We start from the raw sequence: 13646 nt of genomic DNA on the forward strand, positions 1-13646 counted from the left end.
TCCTAATCGGACATCTTTGTTACGGGCAGAAGGGGAATGCTGCCTGACCCGAAGGAGAACGTAGTAAAGTGAAAAAGAAGTACGGTGCGTTAGGAAGAATAGATGTACTCATTTACGAATTCATGGATTATCAAGAGTCCCAATTAAATCCTGTAACAAAGGAGAAGAGAGACCCATGTACAGACCCCCACACTGCCGAAGGTCCTATGCTAGGGAGATGCAGTCACTTTGTACAGAGAAAGAGACGATATTGCAAGATGATCGTGTCAGAGGGAAAGAAATTCTGTGGGGAGCATGCAGAAAATGGAGAGGTAATATATGAATGTAAAGAGCGGCTTGTTGGCTAGGTTACCAGGAAGAGAAGCTTGCTGGCATGGCATGTACAGGGAACTGGAGGGATAGAAGAGTACTGGTAAATGCAGAGTACAGGATGGAGACAGAGAAGGGTAGTAGCATTTGACATGTACATATGAGAGAGCAAAGAGTGTCTCTGGCTGGTGCCAGAAGAGAGACGGGTACTGCAACAATCCAAATGAAAAGGCAGCAAGTCCTTATTGGTATTCATTAAAGTGACAGCATAAGGTTCTGTCATATACAAGACCATCAACATCTCCTCAATTGTCTCAAAATATCTGCCAACTTGACACCTACATTATGCACAAGATCTGGGTCTCTCCTTCACACTCTTTACCTGCTCTCATTGCCGGGTACAGGACTTTTTTTTGGGCTGCACCCACTTTGTAGAATTCCCTGCCTCGCACAGAATTCAAACCTTCACGTGCTCACTGAAAACTCACCTCTTCAGGCAATCGTATAAAATTCCTCAACCATACGCTTAACCTCCCTAGGTTACCTTATTACCACTCTTTACACAGTTCACACAAGACAACAACCCTATGGCCTACATATCTTCTCCCGATCCCCCTCCCCCCTGCTCCTCTCTCGTGTATCTGATTACCTTTCCGCCATCTTCTCTTGAATGTCTTCACGTTTTCTCAAAATTAACATCGCCAAATCTGAGCTCATTGTCTTCCCTTTTTCTAAATCTTCCCATCTCAATCTCTCCATCACTGTTAACAATACCACCATCTCATCTGTTCCCCAACACCATTCCCTGGGGTCACCCTTGACTCATCCTTCTCCTTTGCCCCCCACATTGTCTCTCGCCCAATCCTGTAGCCTCCAACTCCGCAATATTGCCCACATCTGGCACTTCTTATCTCAGGATGACACTAAAACCATTATCCACGCACTCATCATTTTCCGTCTTGACTACTGTAACCTTCTCACCGGTCTCCCACTCCCACCTTGCCCCCCTCAGGTCTATACTTAACGCTGCTGCAAGACTCATCTTCTTCTCCTGACGCTCTTCTTCTGCCTCCCCTCTCTGCCTTGCCTTACACTGCCTTCCTTTCCCCTACAGAATACTTTTCAGACTCCTCACCCTCACCCTCACCTACAAGGCCCTCTCCCACTCCAATGCCCCCTATATCTCCAACCTCCTCTCTACTCACACCCCATCTCTGCGATCGGCCAATGACCGTCGCCTCTCCTCCACTCTGATCACCTCATTCCACTCCAGAGTTCAAGATTTCTCCCGGGCTGCCCCCCTCCACTGAAACGACCTACGCTCCATCCAACCTTCTCCTAATTTGTGCACCTTTAAACGGGCACTTAAAACTCACTTCTTCCTACCAGCCATCCACCTAACCTGCTCTCCATGCCTGATTTCCTCACCTCTCTTTTCCCCTGTCCCGCCTCTCGCTTCTCGTGCGAATGGTCCCCTCTGACTCCCCATTGTGCCTCCTGTCGGTTTGCCCTCCCTTTAGGATGTAAGCTCTCACGAGCAGAGCCCTCGTCCCTCCTGTCTCTCTACCTATTCTTCCGCTCCATCCTCAATGCGTAAGCTATGTTGGGAGCTTTGAAGTCCTGGTATTTTTTGTTTATTGTTCTGTATGTTTTTACCCTGTATGGTCCACTGTCTGTAATTTGTATGGTGCTGCGGAAACCTTGTAGCGCCCTTTAAATAAAGATGATTAATAATATGACCAACATTGCTGTATGACTGGATCATATAGCCCACTAAGTACTTTTTAACTTTGTAAGTTACTGGAGATAGAAAGGCAGTGTCATGGATGGGGGTACAGGAGAGAGAATGGTTGGGACATACACTGGGTACAGGAGAGAGAATGGTTGTGACGTGCAGAGTACAGGAGAGAGAATGGTTGGGACATACACGGTTACAGGAGAGAGAATGGTTGTGACGTGCAGGAGAATAGTGCTGGGTCATTTGAGTACAGATTGTGAATACATGAGATGTGCATTAATTTCTGAACACAGCATGCACTATATTTTTCCTTCCATAGGCTTTTACTTTTTCTATATGATCGCTCCTATTTATCCGATTTAAGGATTAATTATCCCTTTCAAAAGTTTTTATTGGAGCTCCGAATGAAGAGAGTGGAACTCGGGTAGACAATGATTGATGTAGCTGCAGTCCAACCCAAATCTCTAGCACATTTAACAAATCCATTTGGACAGGGGTACATAATACAGTATAGTTAAAAGGTGGACTAAAGACTATGAATGAAGGGTAATATTTGTGTTTTTATTCTAGGAGCAGAGCGGCAGAAAGCGGATCCCTTGTCCTCTAGACCCCAAACAGTGAGTTTCCCTGATGTGATCCCATGTATTTACTGCAATCTGGAAATGTTTTTCTGCATAAATCAACATATAGTTCTACACAGTGTTTCTTTGTGTTTTCCCTGCAGCACAGTATATGAGGATCAGCTCCAAAAACACCTACAGAAGTGCAACTCAAGAGAGAAACCTAAGCCAGTACGTAAATAACCGTATTTATTACACTGATGTACAACATGAGGCTTAAAAAGAATGGTTGCCCACTTTTGGACATAAAACCTACCCTCCACTTGTAGCAATTAACCCTCCCCACCATCACCCCTAGAAACCCTTTGTTACCTGAAGCCAAGAGCCAGTTTGTGTTGCTATTAACGTTCCTGTATAGTTCAAAATAGAGCTCTATAGTAAAGCGTTGGATGACATGATAGTCACTCATTTTCATAGCCGGTCTTCCCTTCATGTAATGGAGAGTGCTACCTGTCGCCCTATTTGCTATACACAGGGGAAGGTTTAATTAAAAAGGGGTTGCCCAAAATGGATAACCCTTTAAGACTGAAAAATATTATTATAAGAAGTAATTTCCTTCTATTTTGCTGTAAGGGCAGGGGCAAACGCAGGATTTGTAGAGGGGTTTCCACACCATGCCACCAGTGGGTGTGACCAGCATGGGGGCGTGGCTATAATTTTAGACAGTGCTTGGCTGCTCTCCAACTCTTCTTATCCCCATAATTTACATGGGCAATGCTGCGTGCACTACTGTTAGGTGCACACAGCTCTCCCTTTTCAAGCAGAGCTGTGTGAAGCACAGGTCCAGCCACCTCCATTATACAGTGCCCCAGGCTTGAAGGGGGGTTTCCAGGCACTAGAACCCCCCCCCCCTCGGTTTGCCTATGAAGGGGTGATTTATTGCTTATACAATCTAAGTATTTGTTTTTTTATTACAGTTTTATCATAGGGCATTCTTATTTATTTTGAGTTACTATGCCTTTTTCTTACCAAGAATAGTAACTGTGTCACAGAACTGTGCTGTTTGCCAGTTTTTCTAGCTCTCTGACAGCTCATACAGGGGTGTATGGTGAGGCAAGGCTAGTGCTGGGGTGGTAATAATATCCTTTAAGAGATGTATTGTGTTCTGATTGGAGAAACTATGATGGAGACTAAAGGAATTAAGCACACCGTACAGTGGTTTCAGTGTGTTTAGCAGTCGGATCTAATATTTTGCAAGTGAGATGTTATCTAAAACATTACAGATTGCTGTTGGATTAAAGAAACAAATACATAAAAACAAAACTAATTTCCCTGTCTGGAGACCAAAGCAATCACTGTCATTAATAAGTTATATATTTGCTGTTAAAAAGACCCTGATAATTACTACTACACTACTCTTCCATAACTTGATGTTCCTCCCAGTAAACACATTGTATACTGACATGTACTGTGAGGTTTCCTGTATTTGGCTGCAGTAATGGCTACATAGACAATACACTGGTTTGCAGAGGTTGATGAGATACAGCAGAAGCAATTAACTGTCTCAGACAGAGGTCTGGTGTACAGGGAGGGTTTATTGCAAAATGTTTTGTTTTGTTTTTCAGGTATTTTATGTGCGAAATGTCAATTCTGAAGCTGTGGATATAGATACCAAGGAGGAACAGGTATGATTTGGATAATTATACAACCAAGATAGCCATGTCAGTACAGACACTATACTTTCCTAATAAATACTATGTATTTAAAATACAGTAATCTAAGCAAATTTGCATTCCATGTTAGAAAGACACCAATGGATATGGATGTACTTTTGACAACAGAGATATATATTAGCAGACATCCACTATAATAATATACTGTATAATGTTATAGATTCCTAGATTATTACCTGTGACACAGGTTGTTTTTGCATCCCACATCTTCAGGCATTGAGCTGCCCACAGATAACATGACATGTGTATGGTACTTTCAGGTGAGCCTTAGTTCCCTGTCTAAAGAAGAACTACAGAAGCTGACAGACACACTGGTACAGGTCACTAGGGGTGAGTGAACAGTCACAGTTTGTGAATCTAATTTATCTTCTCTGGTTTGTGGAATTCTTGTTATTCATTCATTTAAAACTGATTATTTTTTGTTGATTCTTCTTTCCTCCTGTAAAATAATTATTTATACAGTGCTGAATCTTTATAGTGCAAGCTAGACACCTGAGCAACTACTGGCTGAAAACAATACGGATTGCTGACCATTAAAACTCTTAAGTAGTTCTGTGTGTTTGGACTAGAAGTACCCGCTAAACGTGTGTTTGTGTAATACACCTTCTGTCACTCGCAGTGCTTGCTTCCGCTCATTGCTGTTATCCACAAAAATATTTAGTGGATTGAGCAGGAGGGAGGCAGCCATGCTAATAGCCTAGCCAATAGTTTGTTAGTGGTGCGAGAGTTAAAGTAAAAAGGATTTTCACTCTCTGTCCACGAACACCTGAAAGAAAACTGTATATTTTTGAAGGAGCAACAACCCCTGTAACATTGAGATCACTACTTTATCACAGTTTAGAATAATAGTTTTACTTCTTGAATACAAATAATGTTTCCAAGTTTGTAGAAAGAAGACTGGAGACTTGGTTTCCTGAACATCAGTCTGAGTGACACTTTGGATGTCACTCAGCCGGATGAATGGGAATGAATCAAGATCCCAAAGAATTTATTTAGATTGGAGCTGTTACATTTTTAAGCTAAACCTGTTGATAGACATTGGAAGTATGTAAATATATGTAGGTATATAAATTTAGACTGTATGGGGCATATTCAATTATTGGCGTTATAGCCAAAAATCTCACGCGCACTATTACCGTTATTACGGTAATAGAGCGCGTTATTACGGTAGTTTTCTCGCGGCTCAATTAGCTGCGAGCTGAAATCCAGCGAGAAAACGACTGTAATAACGGTATTTACGTGCACTATTACCGTAATAACAGTAATAGTGCGTGTGCGCCGTGAGATTTTTGGCTATAACGAATATGCCCCTATATGTGGTATTTATATTCACTTGCATGTTTATAGCTTTTAGAAATTGTCATACCCTTGATGGTAAAAGTCAAGTTATTATCTTTGTACAGGTCTAGAACCTCCACTGCTGGACAAGAAATTGATGCATCCAGCATTACAAGAAGCTTTAAATGACCCAGCGAATGGAGACACTGCCTCCAAGCACCTCAAACAGCAGGTAAAATATGCGTAATCTCCTGTAGGGGGCGGAGCAATAGTGTAATTACCAGACAGCCCTATACAAGGTAATCCATTTAAACTTTTTTTTTATTTTCTTAAAGAAATAGAATAGAAATGTGTCTTAAGTCTGGTTAAATAGGGTAAAACCACTGTTATTTAGGTTCATATTTTAATGTCTCTTTCCTGATACTAGTAGTATATTATTGACATTTTGCCATTTTAGTAGACTTTTTGCTGTGTTAGAGTTGAAGAGTGCATTTATATATTTTCCTGCTGTTCAGTGTGCAGAGTTTTGTTGAAAGTCATTTAGCAATAGGACAGATACATAAGCTATAACTTGGGGCTCTAGTCATGAAAAACCGGGACACCCATGTGAGATGAAGTTTAATAAAGCCAAAAAATCCACCCCATACTTCCTTTTATAACCTAAATAATGAATAAAAAAAACTGTTATATGAGTCTATTTGCCATTGTACTTAATTTGTGTTCATCAGAAGTTTAAATATTTAATATGTAGGTCAAAATAATTAGTGAGAGTTTTGGGTGGAAAAAAATCAGTATGTCCTGGGAAAGCCTGGACACATGGAAGTCGTATGTAAACCCGATGTTGTGTTAAAGGGTGTGCTAGTGAGTAAACAGGACGTGGTGTTACATGGCTTAGCATCATGTATAGTAGGGAGTTATATGTTCGATCATCCGAAGTTATAAAAGAGTCTCGTCTTATCTGCAGGGCTCTATTTTGGGCCATTTAGAGAGATTGGGTCTGCTGGGCAATTCTCGCTGTTTTGTGGAGTTTGGAGCAGGCCGAGGAAAGTTGTCCCATTGGGTGAACATCGCTACTGAAGATGCCGACAGCGTCCACTTCCTGCTGGTGGAAAGAGCCACCACAAGATTTAAGGTGGGGGAAGCTGCATGCTGACTTCCCAAGAAAACCCACTGTGTTAACAGCAGTGAGTATTTCTGTGTATATCTAACAACACTAACATGCTTTGCTACATCTCACTGATGTATGTCCTGGTTGTGTTTCCCTGGATGTCTCAACTTCCTATTTCCTACAAATATTGCTTACTAGTGAGTAGTGCAAGTTCAAATACACCCCCGTATGCTAAAAATAATGATAGAAAGGTACCTTTTTGACTAGCATGTAACTTAGTACTGTAATTCAAATGTAGCTAATATATCAGTTTGCACACTTTACCCATCTGAGTTTAACTTTATGGGTCTGAACAATTCATTATATAATAATGTATTCTGCATCATTCTCCCCATATAATACCAAATTCCTACTAACTACATTTCTCCATGCAGCTGCCTTTTTGTGTCTTGTTCTGTAATGCTGAGTCTGGGAACGGTAGCTAATCTGTTTTTGGCAACAGGTGGATGGGAAACAGAGGAAATCAACTTTTGAGAGACTCCATATTGACATCCAGCATCTGTGTTTAGGTTAGTGGGGCGATTGCGATTACAGGCGGGAATAGTGAGAGCGTATAACATCTCTGGTTGGTCATTTACAGATAGAGTCCCCAGTCTAGTTCTGAAGCAGCTTCCGGTCATTGGAATTGGAAAACACCTCTGTGGTGCTGGAACAGGTCAGTGATCTTTAAACTGAATTCGTGTTTTTCTTCCCTGTAACAAGTTATTATAGCAGTGTATCGTATATTGCATGTTCTTCTTTACGGCTTTATAATTAGTGATGCAAGCCAGTGATACACCAACACAGGCTAAATGGGCTGGGTTGGCAATTCATGCCCCCAGTCCTCAAACACACACTGTATTCAACACTTAGAGGTGACAGCACTTTAGTGCTGGTCATAGTGGCTTCAACAGTACACAGTCACTGTATATAGCACCTATGTGGCTGTTTACTGTTAGCTACCACTTAATTTCCTCCAATAAAAGCCTTTTATTGTTAGCATTTAGCTAGTACCATCCCCTGTTCTCACGTCTGACATAATTCATGGTTTAAATGTCACAGATTATTATAACAAGGTGAAGAAGTCAGTTTGCATGTTGTTATGAAAAACAGAATTGGAGCAATTTATTTTCATTAGAAATGCATGTTTATTATATCTGTACATTGATTTATTAAGCAATCATTCCCATTAAAGCTTTCCTTATAGTCGGTATTGTATCTTTTAATGTAATTTTCAAGTGCTGCTAAGCAAGGATAGTTGTACGTTTTATTTGGTCATAATTTATTCATTCATTGTCCAATGTATTTTGAGTGATTTGTAAATGTACATAAAGGGATATATTTAAGGGGCAACAAAACTGAAATGCAAGTTACCTCTGAGGGTCACTTGTAATTTGTCACTGTCGGAGAATCATCAACATTGAAGATATTTGTCATATGTACTTCCTGGGCCCAAGTTATTAAAGAAAGCAAGACAAAAAAAAGGAGTAAATTAGATCCTGGACAAAACCATGTTACATTGTAAGTGGTGCAAATTTGTTTATTATTTTCCAAATAAGGAAAATACTTTATTTTTTGTCATGTAGCACACAGATACTTGATAACTTTATTTGTACGCTGAAATTTAAAGTTGATCTAGGACATGCCCTAACCCAACTATAAATCTGTCCCCACATTTTAAATGTACCTCCCCTCCAATGCAACATGGTTTTTGCCAAAGTGCAAAGTTACAATTTTTTTTGCTTTGCTCACTATAATGACTCAGGCCGGTTGAAGGACACTACAAATCAGGCATGTCAAAATTATGTAAGGGCCACATTGGTTCTATTATCTCCATTAGAAGAAATTCCACATTTCAGTATTGAGGGGGAGAGGGCCAAGCATGGCCTAGAGTGTCAGATATTAAGCTCTACGTTGATAGAAAATTAAATAAATAGATACGCATTTGCTTGTGCTACAAAATGCCCTTTAATGTTATATCAACTTGTATTGTAATGTCTAATTTTTTTCAGAAAGCTAAAAGTTTAAAAACACAAACTGCAGACATACTTTATGATTGTATTATAATCTTAGCTGAGGATGATGCAAGAAATGTTTTTGTTTTTTCATTTTTATTTTCTGTTATTGTCTCTACCCCTCACCTTTTGTCTTTACATCTATAGACTTGGCTCTTCGCTGTCTTGTGCAGAATTACTCAAATCCAGCGGGAGTACCCCAGCCTAAGCGCCCCAGGACAGAACCAGCAAGCGGCGAGGAATTTGAACCAGCTAAGCGTTTGCCTGTAGAGGGGATAGTCATTGCCCTTTGTTGTCACCACCGTTGTGATTGGCACCACTATGTGGGCAGAGATTTCTTCCAGAAGCTGGGACTCGGGCAGAAGGAATTTGGCCTTTTCCAGCGCATGTCCAGCTGGGCTACTTGTGGTACTAGAAGACCAACCCAGGTAGACGTCTCTAGTGAGAAAAGAGGTCCAGATGATATAGAAGAGCATGACATTGACCAGAAGAGCATGGACTGTAACTCGGAGGCTGTGCAAGGGTGAGGAATGTCTTCTGATTGTGCAGTAGTCTTTCTATTATAATCTAGAGTAACATTTCCATACCTGATGTGTCATCCTCTGTAGTTACAGTATAAAGGTCCTGTCTCTTCATTCTCTAGGCTGCTTCTGACCATAGAGGAACGAGAGAATTTGGGACGTCTTTGCAAGCTGCTGATAGACCACGGACGTATAGACTATTTGAGAAAGATGGGGTATAAAACAACCATAGAGTATTATACAGATCCCGAGGTGTCGTTAGAGAATGTTTTGTTGACTGCAGTACCTCAGTTACATAGCAAAACATCTGAAATTGTCCAGAGAGATACTGTCTTGTTTCACAATAAAGATCAGAGTGCAACAAATTACTAGAAATGTAAGAAGGAAGAACATGAGAAACTATACATCAGTTTTTGTGGTTTTAATGACGGTTTCTGGTGCAGTCGGCCTCAGGAAGACATGGTTTTTTTTTTCCACTAACTGCATGAAGTCCATTGGAGGAGATGCAGAATAAAATTCATACAGCAGAGGATTATAAGGAAGATGTAATAAAAAGTTATTTTATGATCTAACGCTGTTCTCATCAAAGATTTTTCCATCCAATCTCTCATGATAAAAAGATACCGGTTTGTCCTCTTGCTTAAATTCTTAATTAATGCAGCACCTTCGTAGCTGAATTCCATAAAATACAATAATTCCATGTTCACCTGCTGCACATCTCCCTTACCTTGTTTTATCAAAGTTTCATTTCCTGTGTATACAAAGTCTGTACATTCCGGAGTATGAATCTTCTCCAAACATCCTTTCCGTATAAAACGTCAATATTTAATGGAGCTCCTGCAAATCATCTTTAGTACTGACTATGTAAATATGGGGGCAGTACCCGCGTTACTGAACTTTAGGGTCTCCTGGATGTAGACTTGCATGAACTGTAACCCAAACAGCTCTCTCTCCTCCTCCTCTTCTCCATCTTCACTTGGGGGCAGTGTAACTTCAAGTTCCAGTGGGTTATCCCTGAAGTTTACGAACCTGTCAGAAGAGAGGTTATTATATAAAAAGCCAAAAATTACCATGTGTGGATCATATCTTTCATTTTACTGACTTTGATTTGCACATAAATACATGTTATCATATTGTGACAAATAATAAATAACTAGCAGCCAGAAATGAACAGCACCAGCCAGGAATTTATGGCCAAAATCTTGAACTAATCAAAATATTATGATACATCAATTTGAAGGTCACTACCTTCTTATCATCATCATCATCATCAACATTTATTTATATAGCACCAGCAGATTCCTTAGCATTGCACAATTGGATAGATTAATGGTGTCAGTGCTAGTGCATGACTAAACTTCTTCTTAGACTGTGTAATGACAGTAAAATCTCTATTTACTACTCATCACCAAAGAAAACCTTTAAGGGAAGATTTATCAAACCTAAAAAGGAAACGGAGGTGTTGCCCTTAGCAACCAATCAGCTTCTAGCTATCATTTTCTAGAATGTATTAGATACATTATTTCAGATTATGGGGCGTATTCAATTGTCGGCGGAAAACGCCGAAAATCCCACGTTCCGTGCACTATTACCGTTATTACGGTAATAGTGTGCGGGAAAACCCGTTACTACGGCTCCCTGAAATCCAGCTAACTACTACCATAATAACGGTAGTAGTTTTTACGCGGCGGGACTTCCGGACAATTGAATATGCCCCTATATGTGACATTTAGTTTAAAAAGTAACACTAGGAGATGGCTTAGCAGCTGCTAACCTCTGTGACGTTGGAGTATGCACCTAGTAACCTGACGGTAATTACAGGACACCAGCGAGACAGACTTTCCGTGTGCACCCACTGAGCACAGGGGGAGACTTTTCTCTAATTGCCTTTTAATCTAATAATCTTTTTTAAAGTATGCTATGTTAATGGGTAAGGGAGATTTAAAAAAAAAAAAATGTTGCTGTTAATGGGAGAGTTTATTTATTAAACTTGTAGGGTGAACATTCACATAAATATGTCAGCATACAAGGAGCAACTTCAAAATGGTTTCTGCATGACAAGCTGTTCTAAGATTTAAGCAAAGGCAAGATAATACAACACACCCTCCTCTACAACACTCCTATTTGTTATAAGTTTAATTCTGGCTTAAAGCAGTGACAGGAAATCCTAGTTTAATGATACCTTTCTGTGTTCTTACCGGAGGTTTTGTAAGCTCTGCAGACACGGTGGGATTTGTCTCATGAGGTTATTGCTCAGGACCAACGTGTTGAGATTCTTTAGGCAACTGATAGAGTCAGGAAGCTGGAAGATCTCATTGCGCTGCAGCCACAAGGAGTGTAATGTCTGCATTCTGGATAAACATAACCACGGTCAGCCACGTATCGCATGTAAGGGTCTGAAGGCAGACTGTTGGATACACTCACATGTCTATGTCTTGGGGGAGATCCTTCAATCTATTGCTACCCATGTCCAGCCATTCCAGTGCAGGGAGCTCCAAAACTGCCTTTGGGATAGTTGAGAACTGGTTCATACTGAGGTCCAGATGAGTGAGCTGCGTCAACTTACTGAGCTACAGTAGAGACAAGATGGGAAATGCAGGACCTCACTGTAGTCGTGGTATCTACGCTATAATGTTAAGTGGTTAAATGGAAACTGCTAATTAACTGTTTTGCTGAACCAAAAATTAAATTAAACTATAATAGTGCCCATAGTTTATTATACACTTTGATACCTTTACCTGATCTGGAAGCTCTGAAATGTCTTTGTTCACAGCAAGTTCTAACCTCTCCAGACTTTCGCAGCCGCTCAGTTCCGCAGGGACCTCTGAAATCCGGTTATAGCTGAGCAGAAGTTCCCGGAGCTTAGTGAGCCTGCCTGGAAGTGTTAGAACACAAACAGAACAAAACAGATCACAGGTAAAAGTGACCAATATTAAATCCTAACTATCTGCCCTCTCTACTTGCTTAGTTTGGACGACAAGTTTGATACTTTTTTTGTTTCAAACAATGGATATTCATTTGTTAAGCATAGCTGTATTCTTAAATTCAAAACATCATATATGTAGTCTGTGGACATAATTATATATGATATAATTGTATATATGATATATATAATATTATCAACATTATATAATTTTTGGGGACGCAAGTATATCTTCCTCAAAACAATTCCATATATCCAGCTCTAATTGAGGCCTTGATAGTCATTGAGTATTGAGGTCCAGTACAGTATTTTAGTCCAGAAGATGCACATATGACATCTGCATCAGTCTAATGAAAACAATTTTGTTTTTACTGATGATATAAATTACAGTGTTCAATTATCTTTCATTTTACACATATTAAAGTTTATATTTTGGTGAAAGATTAACATTTAACCTGCACTGTAGTTATTGAATCCGTGATTTGTTAATCTCCCAATCCGCTGATTTTCCAGTGATGTTAGTAATGATCTAAAAATTATCAGTCAATAACACACACTTATAAATAAACTATGCTATTATGGCACATGACAAGAACAGAAAAGCCTCATCATGTTTTTTGAGTAGTAATTTTTGTGAGAAGAGTCGAAAGGCCTGAAGACCCATTTAAGGACCATTGTACATATACAGATCTACAAATGCCTAATGGCATTAGGCATCAGTAGTAAATACCAAAAAAAAAATTCATTAACTCACCGATCTCCTGAGGAATTTTAGTAATAGCATTTCGAGATAAGTCCAGGACCAAGAGGTTAGTAAAGTTTGCAATGAATGTAGGTATTGTGGTCAGGCCAGTGCGGTGCAGTTGCCACTCTTGTAGTTGTGGTAATTTTACCAAGCATGCCGGCAGTGTCTACAGCAAAAAGTGAACACAGAAGAGTCATCTTTAGAAGGGAATGTAATAGGGTAACCGATCAGTCAGTAGAATATGGGCATAAAAACTGCTCACAGTAGACGATGCCCTTACTGTGTGCTAAAATTCATACTCCAACTAGGTGCAATATAGCTACACCCACTTAAACATTTGGAAATTAATATGACAACAGAATAAAGAAACCTGTATACCATTGGGAGTAGTATACAGGAATATAGCAGGCCCAGATTATAGAATTTTGTGCAAGTGGGCAGAACTACAAGGGTCACCAGTCCATCCCCATGTGTCATTCTGTGGAGAATTTATTCTTTGAATTATCGCAGTAGTTATTTTCACCAGAGAGAGTGCTTCACCCTATACATCAAGTGCCATGGGAAGTACGGTGGCTCAGTGGTTAGCACTTCTGCCTCACAGCACTGGGGTCATGATTTCCATTCTCGACCATGGCCTTATCTGTGTGGAGTTTGTATGTTCTCCCCGTGTTTGCATG

The 13646-nt window shown here is 40.1% G+C and overlaps 3 protein-coding genes across 6 annotated transcripts in view; 1 reads left to right on the plus strand and 2 right to left on the minus strand.

The window, feature by feature from the left end:
- TRMT13 (tRNA methyltransferase 13) lies at positions 1-9873 on the plus strand. The gene is made up of 11 exons (XM_075182532.1): positions 1-311; positions 2618-2664; positions 2772-2838; positions 4233-4292; positions 4601-4670; positions 5744-5850; positions 6583-6750; positions 7229-7295; positions 7367-7441; positions 8928-9303; positions 9424-9873. The coding sequence occupies exons 1-11, from the start codon at positions 123-125 to the stop codon at positions 9671-9673; spliced, it is 1476 nt and encodes a 491-aa protein (XP_075038633.1). The 5' UTR covers positions 1-122; the 3' UTR covers positions 9674-9873.
- DBT (dihydrolipoamide branched chain transacylase E2) overlaps positions 1-13646 on the minus strand; it is a 269271-nt gene that overhangs the window by 192486 nt on the left and 63139 nt on the right. The window lies entirely within an intron of this gene.
- The window catches only part of LRRC39 (leucine rich repeat containing 39), a 26127-nt gene continuing 21778 nt past the window's right edge, over positions 9298-13646 (minus strand). For all 3 annotated transcript variants that reach the window (XM_075182533.1, XM_075182535.1, XM_075182534.1), the window contains 5 exons: positions 12979-13135; positions 12040-12176; positions 11726-11871; positions 11500-11652; positions 9298-10330 (listed from right to left, as the gene is read on the minus strand). In XM_075182533.1, coding sequence (XP_075038634.1) covers positions 10162-10330; positions 11500-11652; positions 11726-11871; positions 12040-12176; positions 12979-13135 — 762 coding nt within the window. In that variant the 3' untranslated portion in view covers positions 9298-10161. The remainder of the gene's footprint in view (positions 10331-11499; positions 11653-11725; positions 11872-12039; positions 12177-12978; positions 13136-13646) is intronic.

Source organism: Mixophyes fleayi, chromosome 8 (genome assembly GCF_038048845.1).
Source record: "Mixophyes fleayi isolate aMixFle1 chromosome 8, aMixFle1.hap1, whole genome shotgun sequence".
Classification (NCBI taxonomy): Eukaryota; Metazoa; Chordata; class Amphibia; order Anura; family Limnodynastidae; genus Mixophyes; species Mixophyes fleayi.